This window comes from Uranotaenia lowii, chromosome 3 (genome assembly GCF_029784155.1).
Source record: "Uranotaenia lowii strain MFRU-FL chromosome 3, ASM2978415v1, whole genome shotgun sequence".
Lineage (NCBI taxonomy): Eukaryota > Metazoa > Arthropoda > Insecta > Diptera > Culicidae > Uranotaenia > Uranotaenia lowii.
In genome coordinates this window covers 196249638-196275111 of record NC_073693.1, presented here as the reverse complement: position 1 = coordinate 196275111, position 25474 = coordinate 196249638, and the positions used below count along the sequence as shown (strand labels likewise).

Below are 25474 nucleotides of genomic sequence, written 5' to 3'. Positions count from 1 at the left end.
ACCCGGAGATACCGTCGAGAATCGTTGCGCCTATTGTTGTCCCTGTGGCTTTTGGATCCCGGATCAGCATGCCGTAAGCTATTTGCAATCGAAAAGGCCCTCGTCCCAACCCCATTCGACACACCTGTCCCGACAGATGATCATCGTTCCGACGCACAGTGGTCCAAAACCCAGAAAAGCTGGCAGAAAGTCGATTTTTGAAGCGCTCATAATTATCTATCCAAATATTTCATCGTGTTCCGGCATTTTCAAGCTAAATGAAACCATGGAATTGATAGTCTTAAGTTTACCCGTTTCGGAGTTCTCAAAGAAATGCTAAGAAAAGATTGAATATTTTTTGAAAAATTCGCAAAGATTTGCTTACATTGAAAAACGAATAGATATTCAAATCGCGAACATATATTGCTTTGAAATTATTTTTATATTTTTGTTAGGCGTATTTTACACTTTATTTAATAAAAATTTGTGATTTGGAATAAAGTTGAAATTTTGTATGTGGAATTTAATTGCGAAAAACGATAAATATTTTGAATTTTATAACTTCAACTAGAGATTAAAAAAAAACTCCACATAACTCCACTCTAATTTTACGTTGGATAGATTCCCACATTTCTGGGCCACAAAATATGGCAAATTGGGCTGCCTTTTTTTGCCATTTTTGGAGAACGACGTCAAAGAGTTGAACCACTTTTTTCATCAAATTTGACTTCTAAGCCAATAACCTCCCGGATCACGAACTAAATTGATATTTAATTGGATCTCTTGGTTGATTTTTCTCAAAAATCCATAAACATCCTTTTCATATTTTGAAGCACTATCGGTATGACTATCTGTGTCATTTTTACTATTAGGAAAACTCCCAAATCTCAAAAAATAATTAAATTACGGTTTCTCAAATATTCTTCTGATTATTGTTCAAATCATAAAACCTTCTTTGCTGTTCAATATTCATGAGAACCAATTGAAACTTTAAAAATTGCTAGAAATGTATATGGTATTATTTAAAAAATATGAAATATGAAATAAATTTAAAAATAAATATCAAAAGTTAAATTAAACAAATTAGAAAATATGAAGCAAAAAGTTTGAATTTCTCGTTTAAAATGTAAATTAAGTGTTTTGTGTTAAAACAACCATTGATATAATAAATGATCATTTAAAAAAAAAAGCCTACAAACCTTAATTTCAAAATTTTGATCAGTAGTGGCGAAATTGTTGAACAATTCTCATCTATCATAAAATTTCTCTATTGACTCGTTAATTAATGAAAAATTAAAAAAGTGATCGGTACTAGAGCATTGTCAGGTCAATCTGTATTGATTTAATTTCATATTTATTGTAATTTTGAGATAATTTTAGATTCAATTAACCTTTCTAGGATGTGATAGATTTTGCAACAATCTGTTGGAAAATTTTAATACAAGAATTTACTTACTGAGATATTAAAATAAATTAAATTTTTCAAATTATTACAATAAAAAAAGAAATTTAAAAGAAAATATGAAAATAATATATTATTTTTTGTGAAATTATGATTATTGAACAATTTTCAAAGGTTTCAGAGCAAAAATTGTTGAAAACAGACTTTTTGCCAGCTTTTTTGAGAATCGGACCACTATGCGACGCAGCTTTGATTCATCGATGTTCCGAACCGTGTTCGCCTACTGATCCAGTCCCGTTCGCGATAAGTTATGCGATCTGGATGAATGATACTGGTGTTCCGGTCGAACACCAGCCATCTAGGTCCCTGCTTGCTGACTGTCCGATCAGTACTCACTGCATAGCGGATAGTCCAAACTATCTCGCACAACAATGTTTTTCCTAAGGCAATCTGTTGAACGCCCGATGAAGGTATCTACCAGTTTCGATGAATCCAAAGTTTCACGTCCAGCATTTTGACCCACCTTCGAGCTCCGATTCCAAGACCCAACATCCATCTATCGACTCACCTCGCAGAGAATTATGACCCTCCGACAATGATCACAACGTTTGTGTCGAAAATTTGTAAAAGAATGGTTCTGTGTCCATAGTGATCAAAAGTGAAATCAAAACAAAGCTAGGGTTGCCAATTGTAAAACAGTCGTTTTAGGTGGCCAGTATGATGAATCTCATCAGTATTGGTCACACCGAGATGATGATAACGCCGTAAAGTAGACTATCAGGCAAAAAATTTATCCACCGCTATTATTATGCCAGTTGTTCATTCTTTTATAATTTGGTTTATCATTAAGCAGGAAAAATTGTAATTATGGCAAAAAACAAAATAAAAATCCTCTTTGGTTGTTCTTTTTTCTTATCCGAAATGGTCCGACGCAACACCAATTTTTCAATTAATCTGTCAACGTCTGTATTAAGATGATGAAATTCATCCAATTTGTACAGTGTTCTTGTCACTTCCCGAAAGTTTGTTTGGGATTCTCAGAGCAAGTTCACTGGTGTTGGGAAAAAGTGGTAGAAATTTCGACACTTACGGCACGTTTTGAAAGTTTTGCCATGCAAAAACATTTTCAAGGTCTGTGAACTTCTAGCTTTTTTACAACACGTGTTGTATTTTCGCATGCTGTGATGCAAAAATAGCAATATTTCTATCACATACGGCTGAAATAGAACAGTGTTGTGTAAAAATACAACGCCCCAAGATCTTGAAAACATTTTTGCATGGTAAAATTTTCAAAATGTCAAAATTCCTACCACTTTTTCCCAACACCAGTGAACTTGCTCTCAAAAGATGTTAGTTTGTGAAGTTCACCCCACAGACTTCTTGTTATTATTTACAAATCAATAACTTCAACGGGATACAAATAAAGTTGACAGAGGCCAAGCTTGGGTGCGAGCCGTACCGTCAACACATTAAACAACTCTATCAGCCGAAATTTCATATTGAATTAAAATGTGTATCCTGAAATTCATTTCTCTTATTTAGGAATGATAACTTTCAAATAAGTTACTTCTGAACAGAATCCAAACCAACAGAAAACGTTGAGTAAATCTTATCATTCTGTGTATCACGAACAAAACAGCGTAATTTATTGCATCAGCCACTTCAATCAGAAAATTTACGTGGGTGCCATGTTTTCATAAAGTTAAGTGGAAAACCACAGAACGATGAACGTCCGAGAGCAGCAGACGCGCTTCTCCCATCAATCGAACTATTACACCTACTAGGTAGCGTAGGTAGGATATATATGAATGTAATGTAGCTTTTGCTGTTTGGCGAATGAAGGACGGCGCGGCATAGCCTTCGGCAAACAGAAGTAGCTAGTGAAGAGACGAGATAGACGAGGCAGGGCAGGATGTTGACTTACCTGATGTGCGCGTTCTGCTTCCGCTCTTCGAGCTTCGGCGTCCCGGAGTTGCATACTGAGCGAGTCCAACATGGCGTCAGACACCCACAGTGCGTCGTTGGACATCGTCTGAGGGTAGAAGGAAAGAAAGAAGGAAAGAAAGTCAGTCAGAGAGTGAGGGGAAGGGAAAATGCAATTAGTATTTAGCCGGAGAATATGAGCAGCGATACCGCCACTCTACTGGGAATTAGATAATTAAACTCGGTGCTGAATGGGTAACCAGTACGTCCGAATATTAATGAAAATTCACTGGTATCTCCACGATGGAATCGTGTCATCCGGATATCGCAATCCCCATTCAAATTTGTTTCTTTTTTTCCTTTCCTAATAGCTCTGAATCGTTTTCATAAATTTATTATTGTTGAATATTAGACAAATTTATATAGTAAATACATATGGTTAATATGTGTCGAATTTCGCAACCGATAAAAAATATTTTGTAGATTGGCCCGAAAAACTGACCTGTGCAAAATTTCAGCTCAATCGGACTTGATTTAAAGTCTGCTTCATTTAATATTGGAACACAAACAATTGCGTGTAGTTCAGTCATTTATTAACGAATTCATAATTTGTTTTCATACAAATGTAGCATTTTCTTTACTCTTTCATAAAAAAAAAATTAAAAAAATTATTCATTGCTGTTTCGAAGAAATTCTCGTACTCTTCCCGTAATACGGCACATTAGGCGGCGCACACCCTTTTCGTCCACCGTTTTGGCGATTTGATTCCACCAGTTCTTCATTTGAGTCATGTTCCCAACAAGTTTTCCCTTTGCCTTAAGCCTCCGCTTCGTGATTGCCCAGTATTTCTCTATCGGCCGGAACTGGGGGCAGTTTGGGGGGTTGAGGTCCTTCGGTATTACGCTGACCCCGTTCGTTGCGAACCATTCCATAACCGTTTTGCTGTAATGGCAGCTTGCGAGGTCCGACCAAAACATTACTGGACGGTCGTGGGCACGAATAAACGGCAGAATCCGTTTCTGTAGGCACTCTTTTTTGTAGACTTCTGATGTCATTGTCTTGTCAGTGAGAAAGACTTTGGTTTTCTGTCCACAACTGCATATCCCCTGCCAAATCATGTACTTGCGAGCGAATTTATCCGCAAACACGAACTTAAATTTTGCAGGTACATCCCCCCGAGCCGTCACCAAATAAAATTTTTGACCTGGGATTTGCCCAAAGTCCGCCTTCACGTAGGTCTCATCGTCCATCAGAATACATCCGTCGAACTTGGTCAGCACTTGGTCGTACAGCTTTCGAGCACGGATTCTGGCCACATTGTTCTGCTTCAGCGTCCGATTTGGCTGTTTGCTGGCTCGGAATGACCTTATTCCTTCCCGGAGACGAATTCGTCGCACCGTACTGTGAGCGGCCTGGAACTTATTGGCCAAATCGCAGTCTGAAAGATTGGGATTCCTCTTGACGGCTGTTCAGTCCGACAAGCGGACTGAGAAAGGAGAGACGCGAGAGAGAAGAACCGGCCAATCAGGGAACAGCAGGCGACTGGCTGCGGTTATAAAAACGCGCGCTCCCGCGTGTTTCGGTGTCAGTTTATATCAAACCATCAAATCGTCAACATCGGTCCAGCGGAGCAACCAAAACCGAACCAAAAGGAGACGAGCCAATAAGGAATGGTCTCATCCGAGACCACCCGAAGGAAGAAGAACAGTGCTGAAGTAAATAGCGAAGAAAGTGAAATGTTAAGAGAAAATAAACAAATGTATTGCCAGTAAAAAGTGTTGTCTGTGCTCCGTCCAATGCTCGCTCCCAGGTCCACTGCCAAGAACGGCTCTTATCAGAGCCCCCCCTTTTACGAAAGAGTTCGATCTCGGTCAACAAGGCGATCGAGATCCCCCTAGCCTTGCGAGGCATTCCAGGCAGACAGTCTCTTACGACCTGCCTCCATCGATGAGACAACCACCAGGGGTTGTCTAGGAGAGACTTGTTCCACGAGGGGAACAAGTTCCATCGATGGTAGTATACAGTCCACAACAACGGCCTTGATGACTTTCCCACGCAGTTTCCGGTCGACAGTTCCACTCCGACGCTTCGAATGCGGCTTCCGAGCCGTCGTCAATGTTTCCTTGTACTGCTTGATAACACGCCATACGGTTTTTCTGGGCATTTTAAGCTGTTTAGCTAGCTTCGATGCCGACCACAATGGATTTTCAAGAAAACTGTGCACAATTTGATCTCTCCGTTCGGCTTCCATGGCGGTTGTTTACAAAATGCTATCGTTTGGTGTTATGACATAAATACATGGTGAAAGGTAATGAATTTCCCGACACGTGGGTGAAAAAAGTTTCCAAATCCGTCCACTAGGAGCGCCACAATGAGCAAAAGAATTGGTTCCAATATTAAATGAAGCAGACTTTAGGGGTGCCTCAACGCGCTTAAAATTTCGATTTTTAGGGGTAAAAAAACATCAAAATTCGGAAATTCGGAAAATCGAAATTTGAACTTTTATGCCAAAGGACTAAAAAGCATGAAAAGTCAAGATCTGGTGATATCACGAAAAAAATATTTGCCAAAAATCAACTTTCTGGGATTTCGAAAAACGACCGTTTTTCAGGAAAACGGCAAAGTTCAGGGACAGGATATTTTTGGCAAATTTCATGCATATTTCATGCATTTCTAAGTCATTTGGCATTAAAATTGAAATTTAGATTTTCGGATATCTTCGGGTAATTTTTGGAATTGTAAAGGCGATTTTTGACATTTTTTTTTCTTCGTGATAATACAAGATTTCAACGTTTTGTGCATTTTTAAAGCCATTGGCATAAAAATTCAAAATATGGATTTTCCCGATTTCCATTGGTTCTCCCTTTAGTGATTTTTTAGGGTCAGAAAACCAAAAGTTTGAGTGTTTTGAGACCCCCTAAATCAAGACCAAAAAAGCTGGAATTTTACCCACAATTTTTACCTCATCTTCTGTTTTATAACCAGGGTCTGAAAATGCATTCTTGAGTATAATTATTAAAACTAAATAGAATTAAGGATTGGTTCTTGATAATACCTATCGATGTCAGTTTGCAGGATTGTGATATAGAATTGGCAAGTCAGTTGCCTTATGAGCCGATATCCGTGAGTTCGAGCCCAACAGTAAACAAGGAACACAGTTGTAAGGGATAAGTTATTGAAAAGTCCGCCAACTGCAACGTTGAAATAAAATCTCGAAGGCTATAGAAGATGAAAAAACGACTACAGTAGTAGAAACTCCTAAACGCGCACACACATTTTACACTTATATTACCTTAAAACAACTCAATTTTATCCTCATTAGCCGAGTAAATTGAAAAATACACAATTTTGAGGTGAAAACTCCTATAACCGCACTTCATGTTTTGTTGAGAAAACATCGAATTTAATTATTTAAAAAACGAAAACTGTTGATAACAATGACTTATTTTAGTACCTGTTATCAAAAAAGTGTTAAGTATTTGGTTTAACATTGAACCAATTGGATAATCCAAGATTTTTGTGACTTTTTGTTCCAGCCGACTTAAAAATTTGAAATCTTTGAGTTTTTTCGTATCTTTCAATTGTGTGCAGCTTATGGATGGAGATTTTCCTTACATTTTAAATAAGATTCTGAACAAGATTAGGACCCGGTCACACAGGAAGGTGATTTTTTATCTTGAAAACCCCTTCAATTTTTTTTTGTGTTGGGGACATGAATAATGTTATAATTTAGCAGAAAGATTAAGTTAACATCCATTAAATCCTCCGTAACTGCGATCAGGACTCTGTCCAGCAATTTTTTGTTCCAGTTATTTTGAACTATGATTATATGCGTTTTGCCTTTTCACAAAAATCCAATTCGTACCATAAGACTTTTCCTTATGAATTTTCAGCTCTGCCCTGGCTCGGGATTTTTTTTTTGAAGATCACTATAATTTTGAGAATAAATACGGATTATGTAGTAGCGTTTTGCAACGAGAAAGAGTTTATTTTCGATGATCACAATCAGATCAGAACTGAAACTTCAGAGGAGACAGTCAGAATCGTTTTCCTGATTGGCGAAGTCATAATCTAGCTCTATATCCTATTTAAAATCTTAGGAAAATCTTTTCCAGATGTGTCTGAAGTGATTATCAGAAGCTAGGATCAATCCATGATTTGCCAATATGTGATACGAAGGAGTTTAAAATGACTTTTTTTGAAAGATTCATCAAAAGGTATCATTATTTTTGGCAATATTCAATTTTTGATGAGCATAAACCTCAAAAATGTGTGTGCGCTTATAGGAATTTCTTCCACCGTATTATCGGAACGAAAAAAGAAAAATATCACCGAACTTTAGTTTATTCCAAATCCTAGTAAATTTTGGGGCAAGAAAGAGCAAAGAAAAATAATTAGGAAAATATTCTGTGATAAATTTCTAGAGAAGAATCTTAACGATGATTTTATCCAAAAAATCAAAGTAAACACGCTTAAATATGTGTTTTCTTGGAATGTTCTATCACGCCCCATGCGCTCAATAAAACACTCCACTTATAAAATGCTGAAAATTGCATTAATTTTTCAAAACGATCAATTTGTATACTACAATGCCTCAACGTGATTTTCATTATTCATTTCATTTAGCAAATAATCTACGAATTCAAGTAAATTTGTAGAAGTTGAGCGACCTTTGAAAAATCCATGTTGTTTCTAAGGAAAAAAAATCCTTCACAATTGCCTCAAAAAGGTTGGGAATGCGAGAGATCCGCAATAATTACGTACGTCAGATTTCTGCACAGATTTCAAAATGGAAATCAGAAATTAGCTTTTCCATACTTTAGGAAAAATTCCTGTTTCTAGTGATATATTAAATAGCTGAAACAAGTGTATTAGGCTCATTGGCAAGATTGTTTATAAAAGAAACTGGATGAATCCCATCTGGCCCAGGTTCCATGGAGGAGTATAAATTTTTCAAACCCTTCAAGATATCCTGTTCATGAAGGTAATTTACACCTATATTACATTGGTTATATAAAAAAAATCAAATAATCACGGTAGCGATTTTCTTCCGAATAAGTGGTATAGATTTCTTGAGAAAAAATTGCAAAAATATTGCAGATTTCTTCTGAGTTATCTTCAACATGTTCATCAAGTTGCATTATTGATCGAAAATTGTCTGATTTAAGTTTTGTTCTAACGTAATTAAAGAAGTTCTTTGGGCAGGACTTTATTTCAAGCTCGGTTTTTGCATTGCATATTTATACCAGAGTTCAGTTGATCGCATTCTTTTGAAATATTTTTCTAGGTTTTTATTTCTTTAACGTTTTATGTGTTTTCTGATTGCGATTTTTAAGTTTTTTAGATGTTTATTTAACCAAATAGGATTTTTAGTATTTCCATGGCGTCGTTTTTTTCTTTGGTGGAATGTCTTCTGAAATGAAATTCATCTTTAAAAATTTGTTGCCAATAGACACAGAGTAGTTTATTTTTTATTTTTTCATAGTTTGCATTCGAGGACTTCTTTATACTCGCAGTTATTGGATCTATTTTATCTATTATATAAAATTCTCTTGTAACGGTGTTTGTAGTACTACTCCTCCGGAATGACCCAACAGATTCAAATGATATTATTTTTAGAATATTCTGTGGGCATGCGAATCGGTTTATATCGAATAAAAACAACAAAGAGTCGCATCAATTGTCCGTAATCGTTAAATTTGTAATAAATTGAATCAAATTAAAGTCATGGCCTTCAATTTTTTCGAGATTTTCTTTCTTTTGGGCGCCGGGCGGTTTGTTTTTCGTCTCCATGGTCGAGGCGTCGCGAACAAACGTCGTAGGAGTTTAGTAACTATGGCATAGCATACTGTTTAGTGGGAATATTTGGGCGCGCATTTCTCAACCAAGCATTATTTCAATGCATGTGGTGGCCATATGAAGTCTAGATATGTTTTTTTCATCTTGATTCCTAGATCATTTGTACAGCACATAGTAATGAATGACGCCTACATTTGAGCCAGCTTGATATTTTGCCGATCAAATCAAAACCATTTAAACGATTTAAAAAAAAATAACTTTAATTCGTGTTATTTAAAGAAGGAATTGTTGTCTGAATAATATGAATTTAGTACTGATGCATATGAAATAATGGTATGACTCTTTGCGGACATTTGAAAAAAGAAAAGTGGAAAGATTTGGTTTATAATCCAATACGCTAGAAATATTTTTCGAACATATACAAATGTGCTTCACAGAAGTTGTATCAAGCGCCTTTAAATTTACAGAACAACCACGAAATCCGTTGCAAATGAACAGACACATGAACTGAACAAGAGCCTGTCCTTTAAAATGGATTATATAGGATTGATGTTCATTTAAAGACCGAATGCAAAAAAGTGCAAACGTTTAACATTTACAAAAAATGTATACATGATACTTAATTTATAAATGGTTGGGCCCAAATAAACAATCTGACTAAATAAACTCAACTTTTTTTTAAATCGTTCACCAAAAAACTGTTTACAGGTTCCCTGTTTTTTTACACAGAATTCAAGTACGTACTTAACATAAATATGTGTTTTTGTTCAACATATTTTGGCTACATAGAAGAGACTTTAGCTCCGATTTTTTGTTGAAATTTTTTTTTGTGATTGATATTCCAGAAGAATTTTTTTTTTTTGATAAGTTTTATTAGCCTTAAAAGATTAGTTCTTTTTATGTATTTAATTTGTTTAAACCTGCATTCCAATTAAATGTTATTGAATCTTGAAAATATCACATAATCTTAAATAGAATTGCAAATCTCCTTCAACACTGTTTAGGAAAATTTTGAATCGGACAACAATGGTTTAAATTGGCAGGTATGTCTTTAAGGATAGAAACGAAAATAAAAATGCTTTAAATCGGTTGAGTATCAAAAAATTTTAACCTATATTTTCTCCTTTCAAAACCAAATTAAATTCCTTTGAACATTAACCAAATAAATGGTTAATGGTAACGTTGAGTGCTGAAAAAATGGAATTTGCAAGGGGAAGCTGATACCTGATACCATTCGGCAATATTCAAAGCATCCGAATCAAAGAAATGTAAATGAAAAGGATACATATAAGATGCATGTAAAATTAATTGGAGATTTTTTTTTAATAATTTATGAAAAGACCCGTAGAATTGAGTTGAAATTCCTAGATTTGATTCCGATATAATTAAGCGGGACAATTCGAGCAAACGGAAAAGATGGATATGTTGTTCATGTTCAAGAAAGCGAGACGATTAACAACTCAAGATTTGATGCTTTTTTTTAAGTCAAACAGCGAGAAAAAAAATTAAAATAGACGCCAAGTTTAACATGGTAAGACGAAGTTTACCGGGTCTGCTAGTCTATTTATAAAAGGAAAAAAATCAATCGCTGTATGAAACTTTCTTTTCCATAATGGATTAAATGATTCTGTCACACAGAAATTTTCAAGTATATTCGTCAAAAGAAAATCTTAACAACTTTTTTTTTTCTATTTTTACTTGATTAACCTAGTTTAGGCCAAACTTTGCAATTTGTCAAATATGTAATGTAAAGTATTGTTTACCCCAATGACTGGGAGTAAAATACTTCCATTTTCAGGATCCGAGATGAAGTCAACATTACGTTGATTAAAGTCCCCATATATGTAAACTTTTACTTCTGGAGGTTGCTCTATTAGTATTTTTTTTCTTTGAAGTTTTATTATCATTATGTGGTGGAAAAAATGCACAGGCGAAAATGTGCATCTCTATTTCAATAAGAGATTTAACCCAAGTATGTTCGAATTCATTAAATTTTGAAGTCCAAATCAAAATTTAAAGATATAGCTATGAGACTTCACATAATTTGAGCTTTTAAAAGTTTGCGTGGCGCAAAATATGTAAATTTGCAGAGTGATTGTTGAAATATAAAGGGTGCACATCGGAAATTCTATCGATGAGATCAAAAGCTTTGCGATGTATAATATTTCAGGCATGAACCTCAAAACGCAATTTCAGAGCGAATGATTCTATATGATAATCATATATAACGTTCAGCATCCAGAATATCTGTTTCAATCAAAAACTCTAAAAAATTTCGCGTGATTCTTAATCAAATACACAAATGAATCATACGTTTCATTCATACTTTTCGTTATTGGTTTTGTGAGACATTTTGTGACTGATTTGTGCGTGCAAAAGATATTGTTCCCATGAACCTTACAAAATTCTTAAGAAATCGTCCAACTTTAAAAAATTGTACCTTGCATAGCTTTCTTTTCCATCGATAAAACTTTTCAAGAACTTCAGCCATGCTAGTTTTATACCTTAACAATCACTTTGCAAAATTTCAATAATAGGCGTTATGAAGTTTCTAAGATATTGTAATTTGAATGGCAAAAGTCCAAAAAGTTCGATTATCGGAGAATTACTGTATCTCAATCCGCATAATATTTAGAAAGCAAAAATTTTGTGGCATAATATTGTGATTGTTAATCCGTCTTTCGCAGAAAATTTGAATAAAAAATTCCATCAGAGTAAAGAGTGATGGAAGTCCAAAGCCGATGCGACAGGGGTCGTGCTTTCCAAACAATTATGAGCGGTACTGTATTTGTTTTTTTTTTTGCGAACTAACCGCATAGTTGCTTTGCTCTATTTGTCATTCATATTTTATTTTGAAAAAAAAAACTGCCGTCGTTGCACAGAATTCAATAGATAATTTCAATAAATAATTTCACTAACAACATGCTGATGTCGTTCGTTACTCTACTCATTCGAGTAAATGCTGAATCGGCATGTGCAAGTCTTCACTCATGGCTTCTCCTCCGATGTGATCTATGGATTGTCATCATCATCTCAATTTTGACATTGGACCGGAACTGATAAATATTCTCTATGAGCACATCTACCAGTAGGAACGCGCGCTGGTGATTCGAAAACGAAAGAAATCGAACTGGGAACAAACTTATTCGTAACACGTCCAGCATTTCCAGCCATTCCACATCACGGACCGGGGACTCCATGAATAAGATCGATATCGATGTCGTGTCCATAAATATGATTCCTTCTATCGCCACAGCAATAAAATCGAATTGTTCTCCGTTTTCTCCAGCTGCGATTACAAATCCAAGTCACTAGTCTGAGACATTGTCTATCATCGGATTCTCATTCATGTCTCCAGCGACTAAGAGTTGTTTTTTTTTGCTTCTCAGCTTGATGGTTTCTTTCATTGCTAGGTATGCGGTTATCGTTCTTCCAGAAATCTGTGTCCAGATGTGAACCCAAGGGAAAAACATAGTAGATGAAAGAGGACACGGGACAAGGAAAGTCCTGTGCCGAAGAAGTGATGTTGTGTAACTTGAGGGGAGGAACATAAGCACTATACACTATATGCTACGGGTTATAATAGTCTCGTGCTGATGGAAAAAGATGATGTTTTGCGCGAGAAGTTGGGAAATTGTTCAACTTCCGCTGCTCGATGAAACGAGGAAGTCTTTTTTCCTCTTCGCTACTTTTGGATAAAGACCTCATAAATCTCTAACCACAAGGCGGTAGATAATGCTTTGTAACTTGAGAATAAAAGTCATATTTCGTACTTATGCATTGTTATCGTGAATGTTAGGCATGGTGGAGCAAACAGTGAAAGAACCGTTTATCTATAGAAGGAAAGTGCAACCTGGCTGAAGTTCTTACTAGTAAAAAAAACTGTGCAAATATTTCTTGAACTCCACACGTTTACCTATACATTAGGGTGGCAGCCAAATGGATCATGTCGAATTTCACAAACCGTCATCAAAATTGAAATTTCGATTTTTCCGATGTCCTTTTGTCCCCCTTTTGATGATTTTTGAGGGAAATGAAATCAAATCAGTTTATATGGGCCAATTTACAAAATGTGTATGATACGTTGTAGTAAAACGTTAAAAACAAGTTTATTTAAAAAAAAAATGCTCAAGTTACTAATATTTACGCGATTTGCGTGAAAAAGTTCAACAAATTCCTACAAAAATTCTGGTTAGAAGTGGAATTGCTTATTAGCATATTGCTGTTAATCTTTTCTTTTTTTATGTTTGGGGATCGACTGATTTCTGTGTTTTTCTTGGGAAATTCCTGCTTGCAGTCTATTTTAGAGCAAAAACAATTTTTGTTTTATGTATCCAGCGTTTCAATCCGTTTTGAATCTTCTTCAGGGACTAAAAAATTTTTTTTTTTCAATTAATTTACAAATTACAAATTATTTGTTGTGAAATGTTTACCTAAAAAGTGTCGTTTTCTTGTTTTTGTCGACTCGGCTGGTCTTGTAAAGCTGTCTGTTTATCTGTTTTTTAAATTTTCCGAATTAATTCGTGTTTTATGACAATAAGGTGTAGTGATTGACTTATTGTGTTAGATGTTTCTCGGATAAAATCCGGTTGTCCGGGGATTTTGGGATAAACTTTCCTCAGCATCGAAACTTTGGCACAGTTTTCACTTTTCACCTTTTGTTTTTGTTGTTTCTAGATGTCAGCTTGTTCTGTGTTGTGTGTAGGGTGGTGTTTTTTATTTGTGTGTTAATCTTTTCACAACATTCCCATATTCAAAACTTAAGCCTTTTGTACTGTAATTAATATTGCCCAAGCTTCAATTAAAGAGACGCTGATGTTTGTGCAAAAATTTCACTTTAATTGTTTTTATTTAGCAATAAAATTAATCATATCTCTGGCATTAATGAAAGACTAGATTTATGGTACTGAAAATTTAAGTTAAAATAACAATTTCGATTAAGACTGCAAAACCTTTCGACAAATGTTTTCAAAATAACTTAAAAATGTATGTTGATAAAAATTCACCAGATTCCGTGATTCAGTAAGAAAAACACTCTTGAATTCCATTGTCTTTTGAAATATCAAGGTAGGCTCTTCTGCTCTCTTCAAATGTATTGATAAGAGGCTTCGAAAAATAGTTATGAAAATAACTGGCAAATGTATTGGCGATTTGCAGCTAAAAACGACTCTCAGAGGGCACTGCGATTGAAATGATGATGTTATCGGTTCAATCGTCATTCCTCATAGTATTTTTTCAAAACAGAAAAGAAATTTGGAAAATATTGTTATTTGTAGCAACGCTAGTTAAGATATAATTGGTGAAAAATGTAAGAAAAAGTGATGTACTTAATTGTTAATGATTTCAAACACCACTTAATTCTTATATCTCTGGTTATTTTTAGTTTTCTGAGAAAAAAACTGCGCCGTTCTAATTTTTAGTTTTCTGAAGAAAAAAACTGTGCCGTTCTTGTTTGAAACAATTTGAAGTCTCGGAGATACCAAGTTTCCTGTTTAACCTTCGGAATCAAGACGCGGAATGGCGCAAGATTTTTTATTGGCTTACTAAAAACCCTTCGTAGGTAATTATTTTCAAGTATTTGGAAGATGACAATTTTTTTGCAGGTAAAATTTTCACCGTTGCCAACATTGATCGGCTCTGACAATTTTGAAATTTATGAAACTTAATATTTTAGATACTTGAAGAAATATAAAGAAGAAATTAGCTCGGCCTAAAAACTAACTGACTTTTTTGATTGCTTATCGCAGATCGCGAAAATTAGTCGGCTCTTCCAAAGTCTAACTGATCCAAAGAATCGGAAGCAAGAGCTCGAAGTTGACATCGTAAGGAATCTACCACCTACCTTATGTTTTATTGAATTTTTTTTAACTATTCTATGTTTTCATCATACTCGAGCAGCGTGCATATACGAAAACTCTACTTTTCGGTACATTAAGAGAAATTGTGTTAAAAACCATTTATAAGATAGGGTCTCAAATCACCGAATCAAAACCAGTAAATAGACCAAAAATATATTTTATTGGCCTGATTTTTCTTCCAAAACTGGACCCTTTTGCATGAAAACGTCGGGTAGAATCCCCAAAGAAGTTTTGCACATTTATCAAAATGATTTCAAATGGTTGTTCATTGCAAAAAATCAAAATTGATTTTGTTCATGTTGAATATTATATTCCCTAATGAAAAAATCATCAGAACTACTAAATTGAAGATTTTCTTACTCGATTTAGCCATTTTTATATTCCGAAATCAAACAGGTTCTAAAAAAACTTAATTTTGAAAACAATTTATGTTTACTGCTATGTTAGAAAACAGCTATCATCATCCTTTTGTTAGTACCGTAAGTGAAAATCAGTTACGCTGCATGTCAAAAAGTTTTGCTGCAAATCGCCAATATATTTTTTAAAAAATTGCTAACCAATAAAATTTATGAGAATATCTCAAAAAACATTGCTATAAAAATGTATACTAAAATTTTTTATTTCAAAGACACAGATTTTGTATGCTCCACATGTTGATCTTTTTTGTTAGATTATTTTGGGTTATTCTGAAAAAGATAAATTTAAGATGGCAATGCTTTTTGTAAATCTTTATTTGAAACGGCTCGTACCTTCAGGTTTTAAGGAAACAAACTCATTTTTATTTTGTACTAGCTGACCCGTTGTGCTTTGCTACACCTTCCGAAAATAAATGTAATTTGTAAAATTTATTCAAATTTAGATTTAAGAGAGTATTTTTTTAAATCAAACCTCATCATACATCAGAACCAACAACTTTGAAATGAGAGCTGCAGCTGCAGTTCTGAATTGCAATTCAAAGATGGTATATATTATTTACTGAAACTTGATCTCTAAACTCGTTTTTCAAGATCTGAAATTTGTACTCTGTACCCAAAAAACCTTTTTAATTATGATCCCTTCTTTGAAAAGCTCTTTATCTAAAATTTACATGAGAGCTCCTCCATTTTTTCCAATTTTGTCCCCCACTGCTTGAAAAAGGTAGGTACGAAGCAGTTTGAATATCTATCCTTTTTGCGCTTAAATTATGTTAAAAATATGTTTCTTCATTTCCAAACTCGTGGGCATGAGACATTATAGCTTGAAGTTTTCCCAAACAGCACTTATCATGATAATGAAAAATATAAATTAGTTATATATTAAATACAGTGCAAATTTCTTTTTTTTTTTAAATAAATTTACTACGGCAAAAATTATAAATATTTAAAAAAAATATCAGTTACATAACTAAATAAGTTCTCAGCATATTTTTATTTACTCTTTGAAAGTCAAATATTCAAAAATGTTGGCAAAAACAAATTTCTAAGTTTACATTTGTCCTGTATATTGGGGCAAGTGTCAATGCAAAGCTTATTTACAGATGGGTCAGAGTAATGGCTTTAAAATGAATTTAATACTTATTCCTGTTTTTTGTTCTATCAAGTTTCACTGATATATCTGCAGTATTCCTGCAGTATAAATTTATGTTTGTTACTCCACTTTTAACGAATGCTGTTCAAAGGGAATGAGCTTCATTTACAAAGACATTTAAGAATTTTCAATTTCCGCTTCAGTTTCATCATTCGGAATACCCCTTCTGGTCTTTCCAACATATTGAATCATTTTGAAGATGAATTTCTTAAAAGTTCGACGTTTGCCCTTGCCCCACCGTGTAAGTTGACAGGAGGGAATATTGTTTTTAACACTTTAAAGGTTTACTAAAAATTTCTCATAGAAATTTTGCGTCCAGTTGAATATCAGTTCTAAAGTCTCGCTTTTCAAAAACGAAGCGGATCAAAAGTCACTTTTATGCAGCTAAAAACACTTTTCATGTTAAGTACGTACTTGAATTGGTATGTAAGCAAAAAGTTCGATAGTTTTTTCAGAATTATTTAAAATAAAAAGCTCCCATTATCATTTCTAAATTCGTTTCAGTTGTGTATTTGGGCCGAAGTAACAATTTCTAGAAGAAAACATAATTTTTAATTTTTTTAACAGAAAAAGTTGAACGTTTGAACATGTTCTAATGAACGTGGGGTGCCCGAGAAATTGGAGAACGGTTGCCATGGACCGAGTTAATTTTAGGAATTATGTTCGTCAAGTTATGTCGTGAGATGGAATACTATGTAAATAAAATAAAAATAATGCTCTAATGTTCCTTGAATGAAAAGTCGAATGCTACCTACATTAACACGAACTAAATATGGAAGTATTTTTGCAAATCTTTCAATTGGTTTTGATTCGATTGATAAAATGCCAATCCGTATCACATCTAGGCGTCATTTATTACCACGTGCAATTAAGCAAGAAAAATACACATCTAGGTTGCATATCGCCCCCACGTCCATAAGAAACATACCTAGGCAGGTACTTGGTTGATAAACAGGCGCCTGATTGTTGAATTTTTCCAGCGATCAATGAACAGTATGCTTTAGTTACTATCCACTTGCGACGACGTTTGCTCGCGACGCCTCGTCCATGGAGACGAAAAATAAACCCCTCAAATAAAAGAAAATCTCTAAAAATGGATGCCATGACTTTTCAATTTCAGATTTTGGTAAAAAAAATGCATATGTTTTATTCGAATCGGCTTCATATCGCCACCCCTTGCATTGAAAATATTCTTGGTTGAGAATTACGCGCCAAAATATTCCCACTGATCAGTATGCTATGCCATGGTTACTATCCTTTCGCGACGTTGGCTCGCGACGCCTCGACCATGGAGACGAAAAACAAACCGCCCAAAGGAAGAAAAAATCTCGAGAAAATGGATGTCATGACTTTAATTTGTTTCGAAAAACTACAAATTTTGTATGGAAGCCCCCTTTCTCTTGAGTCGAATGGAGTTTTGACTATTACAGAAACCATCCCCGACCTCAAAAACCCTCAGATGCCAATTTTGACGATGATCGGTTCAGTAGTTTCCGAGTCTATAGGGAACAGACAGACAGACAAACATTCATTTTTATATATATAGATTTACAATTGTTAAATTAGCTAAACACTTTTTGTTTTAAGAAAAAGAAGATAGAAAAGGGTATTTGGAAATAAAAAGAACCATAGTCGAAGATCGATGGCTTTTAGAAAAAGATAGATTTCGAACATGTAGTCCAAATCTAGCACGGCTAATACCTCTCTCACTGGGACGTTGAGTGGTTTTCCATGGTAATGCTTGATAATTTTTAAATTATATTGTCTCAAAAAATCTAGTAAAATATCTGCGAAAAAAATTGTGAAAAAGGCGTCGTCTGTGATTTAGTGATAGATTTTTTGGAAAGAAAATATGAAAGAATATTTTTAGGCAATAGAGTTTTTTTTTAAGTTCTGATTTTTTCATCTTTATTTCATTTGATTTAAAAAATCAATTGTGCTATTTTCCATGGATGAACTAATAATCTATTCGGTTATCACTTACATTGCAGTACAGTCATTAGAATCTAATTTAAACTTTCAACTTTGAATAGGACTCAAATTCAGATATCAAGAAATAATACTATTTTTATATGATTTATATGATTTAACTATATGATTTTATATCAAAAATAAACCAATTAATCCGTTTAAGTAATTGTCCAGGAAACTTAATATAGAAATGAGTGTTTACTGGAGGTTTGAATCAATATGAGGCCCTTTGAGCCAAAAGGATTAAGTTATGTTATGTTGTTATGTTTTGTCACTTTTCATATATTTTTCGAAAATTTGCATTTTTCTTTCGAACGAAATAGTATGTAAATAAGATTCTAAAAAAATCTTTTTAAAAAAACACGAAATATAGTTTGAAATATAAAGTATAGGTTATAGGTAATATCCCCTACCCCTTTGGCTATTATAAATTTGTCTGAGTTTTGAGTTTTTTTTCAGCATAGCTAAAAGTAACATGCAAGGGACTATTTCAAAATTTGAAATCAAAATTTTGTGATACTTTTGTCTTGTGTGACCTTTTTCTCGTGTGCTTTAAAAAAAAAATTTGAAGCTTCTAGATTTGTTATTAATTCTTCAAAAAATAATTGAAAGAAAATTGAATTGTTTACTTTCAAATGCTCCAGAAGCACTTTTTAAAAGAATCAAATGGCTGACGAAGGAGAATCAATAATTTTTGAATCCATTCTATATAAAAATAGATAACCCGGTAAACATCGTTTTACCTTTTACTTTATAAATCTTTTTAAATATTTTACTTCATCTACACGTCCATAACTTCCTTGTGCTTGTGTTGTGTCTCATTTGAAGTTGCTTCTGTATAAGGGTAATCTTCCAAAAAAAGTGAAATTCTTAAAACTATTCCTATTGATACGTGATGGTGCTACAAAGAAAACGCCTTAAATGTTTTATATGAGATAAGAAAAAGAGATGATTTTTTATTCATAAAATTTGAGATAAAGATTACCAAATTTTCATAACAATTTTTGTTGGTATACAAACACTATATGTTAAGCCCAATGGTCTGCTTGCTTTTTCCATGGAGGTACTATGCTTGAATTCTAGGTAGAAAAAGGTGATATTTTTCACTTTTATTATGGACCATCTTTAAATATAAGCAGTCAAACACCAAGCTTCTCCACCAAATTGCAAATTTAAAAATTTGTTCGAGTAGTGCAATCTGATGGGAAAGTTTGGTGTTTAACTGATTTCACAAACCAAACACATGAAAATGTAAACCACATCAACCTAGATGCTGTTATATGTACATTTGGTTTTTTGGTTTTGGTTTTTTTGGAATTTATTTGAGTTTTTCGTTTTCTGCGGAGATTGTGAATCAAATCAATCTACCATCGGCTCTAAAAACTCCAAGGCTTCCGTTTCTCGGCGATCGGACCACTTTAAAATAACATGGCGACAGATGGAAAGGTACTCGACATATTGACTTTACAAATCGATAATTTACGATGGCATCCTAGCAAAAAAACTCCATTACCACGGCATACAAAAAGCAATAAGAATGCAGGCAACGGAAAATGAAAACCAACTGAATCAATCAATCGAAAGATACCCTATAGTTCAAACCACGGTATAAGAAAAGTTCAGATACCGGTATTTCGATAGCAAAATTTTTTCCTATGAAATCAAAATTTGAACTTTTCTTATAACGTGGTTGAATTAAAGGGGATTCTTTCGATTGCTTCGATTCATTAGAATTATTCAACAAAATACGCTCAAAACACATATTGGAGAGACGAAAAACAAGTCAAGTACTGATATTTACAAAATTTGTCACGGGTAATTATAGAGCTTTAGTACAGCGTAATGAAAGAATCTGAACTGTTTATAACGCTTTAAGGCAGCACAGTGTTGAAGTTGTTAAGTTCCACGAAACTATCTTTACTTTCAATGGTATTAAATTATACAAAATCTTACAAACCATACCGCCCTTAAGCTTTGGTAACGGACCTCCACTTTGTAAATCAAACAAGAAATGGCACTGCATCACGTTCAGTCGCCGTGTCAGTCATTCCGACAGCCAGTCCGACATCCAGTCAATCAACGAACACATGTCGGATCTTCAAGATGGTGAGAACAAACCGATGCTTCGCTTCGTATCTTTGTACGAATCAGGACCTTTAACAAAGCCGCCACTGCGTATTTTGGCTGGAAACCCCAACAAGCAAACGTAGGTTCATACATACAGTGCAACACAGTCCCTTGCGTATATCAAATAAATCCCCTTGTACATGTTCTGGAAAGATAACAACACGACAGCCAAGTGATAAAAAGCGATAGGCGCCTGCTCAGCCCTTTTTTTGCAGTCAATCTCCCCTTCCCTGGACACAAAATTCTCAGAAGCCCAATGGCACACATCGCTGCAATGGGAGGTACGTGCATGGAATGGAATGATACGGCGACTCTATCTCGGGTACTGAATCAATAACAGTATTACTCATTTTCCGATTACACCCGGTTGAGGAACTTTTCCATACTGGAACCGGACGAGGGATATGGGCCTTCCCCTAGGCCTAGGTCGGAAAACCAGACGAACCACGAAAGGCTAAGTGCATGGAAGTGGCAACGCATGGCAACGGAATTTATTGCTTCATTTGTGAGATAGCCTTTTCTTATCTGTTCTGAAAATTTGCAAATAAAACGTTCAGGGTGCTGCTGATCCTGCTTGTTGAGCTGCCTATTGCTAAATTGATGTTTGAATTTTCCTATACGTATCAGGCCCATGAAATCATCGTTCCGTATGAAGCAACGACCATACTGCGCCATATGTTCGTAACTTGTATTGATGGGATTGGAGTGTTTTGATTTAAAAAACTATTTAGATTTATAATCTTGTAAAATTTTGGATTCCTAAACTGTAAATATATGTGATTCACATATGTAAGTATGATTTCAATCACTAAACTTTGTGTTGAATATGGCTACCCATTATCTGCTCGTTTTTCCTTCCATCACGTATATATGCAATTTTTGCTAGAACTAAAGTTTAATCCTTCCCATATTGGGAGATAATGAAATCCAAGTTTTTATTCCTTGTTAGGCTTTATTCGCATGTATTGCCGAAAAGATATGTACTTACGTACGTTATTTTTTAGGCTTACAGCTGAACCGAAAAATGGACAGACATGACCTCATGACAATTTCGTAAAATATAGGCAAACGTGATGAAAATTCCTTCCAAGATACAGCCTTGAGAGAAAGCATTCGAAAATTTTGCGTTTTGCGATAGTATGCATGCTCTACATAGGACAGTGGATCTCAAAACTATTTCATCTTTTTGTTCAAAAATGGTAGGAAATGTTGGATTGAGTAACAAACCAAACTAAGGTCATTTAATAGTTAAATACGGTTACTTCGATAATGGTTACGATGTCGGAAGAAAAAATCTCAACATCAAAATACAAAGCTCAGTACAAACTCTGACATCAGACGAATACGCTTGGGATTCCCTGGTGAGTCCCCAAGTGGGCAAAACCTTGTGCACATTCATATGTAGTCTCCGCACAGTCCCTAGATTCCACGCCTTTCTGTCTGTCGTCGTCGTATACTGCCATGATGCCGCCAAATTATGGTCGCTTATGTATTCCGGATTCAAGAAGGCTGATATAAAATCCTGTCTCGTATCATTTCGAGGGCTTGCCAATGCTGGTGTTGGTGCTACCCAGCAACATAATAAATTGCAAACTACTTATTTAGGTGGGCCTATAGCTCAACCGACCCGACCGCACATAAAAATCGACTACGTGTGAAACATCTCCGGCTCCAAAATGAGCCAGCCAGTTTCGGCAGCACAGCTTTGCTCATTTAGTCAGCGCGGTCTATTAACTGGTTAATTTATGTACGTTTGTAATGGTTTGAACAATTTGGGTAGTTGGTCGGTAATAAATTGCGATTTTTTAAGCATGAATAAAAATAATCAACACAACAAGTACCTTCTTTATTCTTACTTTACAGAAACGCTTTACAAAAATACACTCGGTGAGTAAGTTTTCTTTTCCATTCAAGACGAATTTACGGGATATGCCTATAAAAACAGTTTATGCATCCAAAAGCTTTAGCCATATAGATAAAATAATGTGTCTAGGAAAGCCGCATAATTTTTGGAGTCTAGACTGTAAAGAATGTAAAAAATATTAAACAAATGTACAAAAAGTTGTGCGTTGGCATGTTATCCAGATCGGACGTGTTTCACAAAAAACAAGATTTGGAGCTCATGGTATCAAATTTCCATATAGTAAATGAATATGCTAACGACCCGCTTTTTTCTGTATTCGATATTATCGAAGAGGTACCGTCAAACGGTGCATTATGCAAAAGCAGTGTTAGATGCAACATTTGTATACCACAACACTCATTCAATTTTTATTTCAAAATACTGTAATAAAGTTATCATTGAATGATAACAAATTGATGATGACATAGTTTTTAACATCGTGAAAGAGTTTTTTAAAGTTTTTGATTCTCACAAAAAATTAAAAAAATCTAGCAATAGATGTTCAAATTTTTACATTTTTCGATGCCGTAAATTTTTTTTCCTAGTATGACGGATTGGTTTAATGATATCACCTAAAAACATTATATTGCTTTCATTATCCTATACCAACACTGTTGGTGTATAAATATTATTCGTACAATCTACAAATATTTTTATAATTCAGTTAGCTGTCTGGGGCAAAATGCAACAAAATGTAAATCAGTACTAAATCTCATAAATCGCGTTTCCGTATTCTGGGATATGATTATTTTGCATTCTGCGTTTGATAACATTAAAATTTCATCCATCCTTAGATTTATTTACATGATTTGAGATAATAGAATAGTTTGTAGTATTTTTTACCCCTAAGTGTGTGCAGCAGTTAAACACTTTTTTCTTAACAAAATTTTTGACAGAAAAAATGCAAAATTTAATTCGAACAAAACCAAAAATTACTGCAATTGGTGCCTTATGCGTTATGACATCACAAATGTATCAAAAACTATGAATTTTCAAACGTTTTCATTCGATTTTTCATTTATTACAAAGTTTTTAGTAACTTACCACTTTTTCTTGGTAGGGTGAAAATCGCAAGTTTTTGTAAATTAAAAAATAACTGGTAAAACCAATAATTTTTCTGACTACGTCAATTTGGTGTCCCATCAACCTTGAAACTTTTGATGTACAAGAGGTATGATTATCTGTAGATAAGCATAAAGATTTTAGAAGCCATTGAAGTTGAAAAGTGTTGCATGTTGCCTAGACTGCCCCAAATTTGTATGGGAAATTTCAAGCTTGTGAAATGTTATGCGCTGCAGACTTAAATTGATCCTAGGTCTAGTACAAGGTATCATGCCAAATTTGGGCCAGATCGGATCACGGGAAGGGGTCGCTCAACGAGCCTTAAGTTTGTATGGGATTTTGGGACATTTTGTTCGGGAGGAAGATGAAAATCCAGTTTTTCATGAATAACTTTGGTCCCCTTCGGCCGATTTCTTTTGAAAACGGTTTTTCTTAAAGCCTAAACTATGGCAAATATTTCATTCAAAGAAGGCATTTCAATTCGACTTATGACAAAAAAAATGTTTAGACTTCAAAAATGAGGTAACTTTTTTCAGGGTTATATTCATCACAGTTAATGTTGCGTCAAGATGTTCGAAGCACTGTCTCTCATTAAAAGTGATTAATATCACCCTGAAAAAAGTTACCCCATTTGTTTAAGTCTAGTAACTTTTTTATCTCAACTCGAATCAAAATGCAGTCTTCGGATGGAATATTTGTCATAGTTTAGACTTTAAAAAAAGATTTTCAGAAGAAATCGGCCGATCGGCCGATATTCATGAAAAACTGGATTTTCATGTTCCTCTCGAATAAAATGTCTCAAAGTCCCATACAAACTTCAGGCTCGTTGAGCGACCCCTTTCCGTGATCCGATCTGGCCCAAATTTGGCATGAGACCTAGTACTAGACCTAGGATCAATTTAAGCCTGCAGCACATAACTTTTTCAAATGTCGGGTCATTTGGGGCACTCTAAATTGTTGCCCCACTTGACGGTATTCAAGAGTTCTTCGGGTCAGAGATGGTTTGTATAATAGTTTCATGAATCTAACTTTTTTGGAAGGAAGGATCTCATACAAAATCAACTTAAAATATTACACAATTCGAACAGTTATGAGACGATTGTCAAAAAAAAAATATTCACGATCACGAAGAAGTCAAGGACTTGTGGATTAGGTTGAACATTTATATCGATTTATTAATTTAAAGGTAAAACGAAAAAGACCATGCTATCAAATGCTAAAAAAATCATCTAGTGTCTAAGGATGCTGCAGTTAGAAGCTATAAGCCGTGCACAATGGTAGATTATTTAGAATTATTTCGAGATCATGACTACAAAAAAATTAAAAATGTGGTGTAGAAACCTTTTTCAACCAATGAACTGTCAAACCTGTTTCAGTCACAATAGCAAAACTTTTCAAAAGGTGATTGGAAATTTGACGTAGGAGACTGTCGGTTAAGAAGGACACCCTAAGGTACAGTTGCAATAGAAAATCAGACATTACTTTTTTCATCGCAGTCTTGCTGCAGTTTAGGTTGTTTGCAATCACATTAACCAATGGCATTAGTATATTTTCTTCATGAAAACTGTTTTTTTAGCAATCTAAAACATGCTTCCAAATTACACTTTTCAAAAATGGTTAGGTAAAACGGACACTGCCTAGAAAAGGTAGATATTGACGAAATAATTGCTGTTAAAGTACATATTATTGAAAGTTAAGTATTTGAGGACGTTTTAAACTCAATAGAACTAACTGGTCAGAGTCCAGAAGCGAAACAGTGTGATTTCAGGAATTCCGTATTTTATAGGCGCTATCTTCAACGGGGATCCTATTTTTACAGTTTTAATTTGCGTTAACGAAGCTAATTTTTGACACATCATTTGCGTGCAAGAAAACGCAACATCG

At 34.6% G+C, this 25474-nt stretch overlaps 1 protein-coding gene across 1 annotated transcript in view; it reads right to left on the bottom strand.

Moving 5' to 3' along the window:
• LOC129752985 (uncharacterized) overlaps window positions 1-25474 on the bottom strand; it is a 157896-nt gene that overhangs the window by 80614 nt on the left and 51808 nt on the right. The window contains exon 3 of the mRNA XM_055748776.1: window positions 3306-3413. Coding sequence (XP_055604751.1) covers window positions 3306-3410 — 105 coding nt within the window. The 5' untranslated portion in view covers window positions 3411-3413. The remainder of the gene's footprint in view (window positions 1-3305; window positions 3414-25474) is intronic.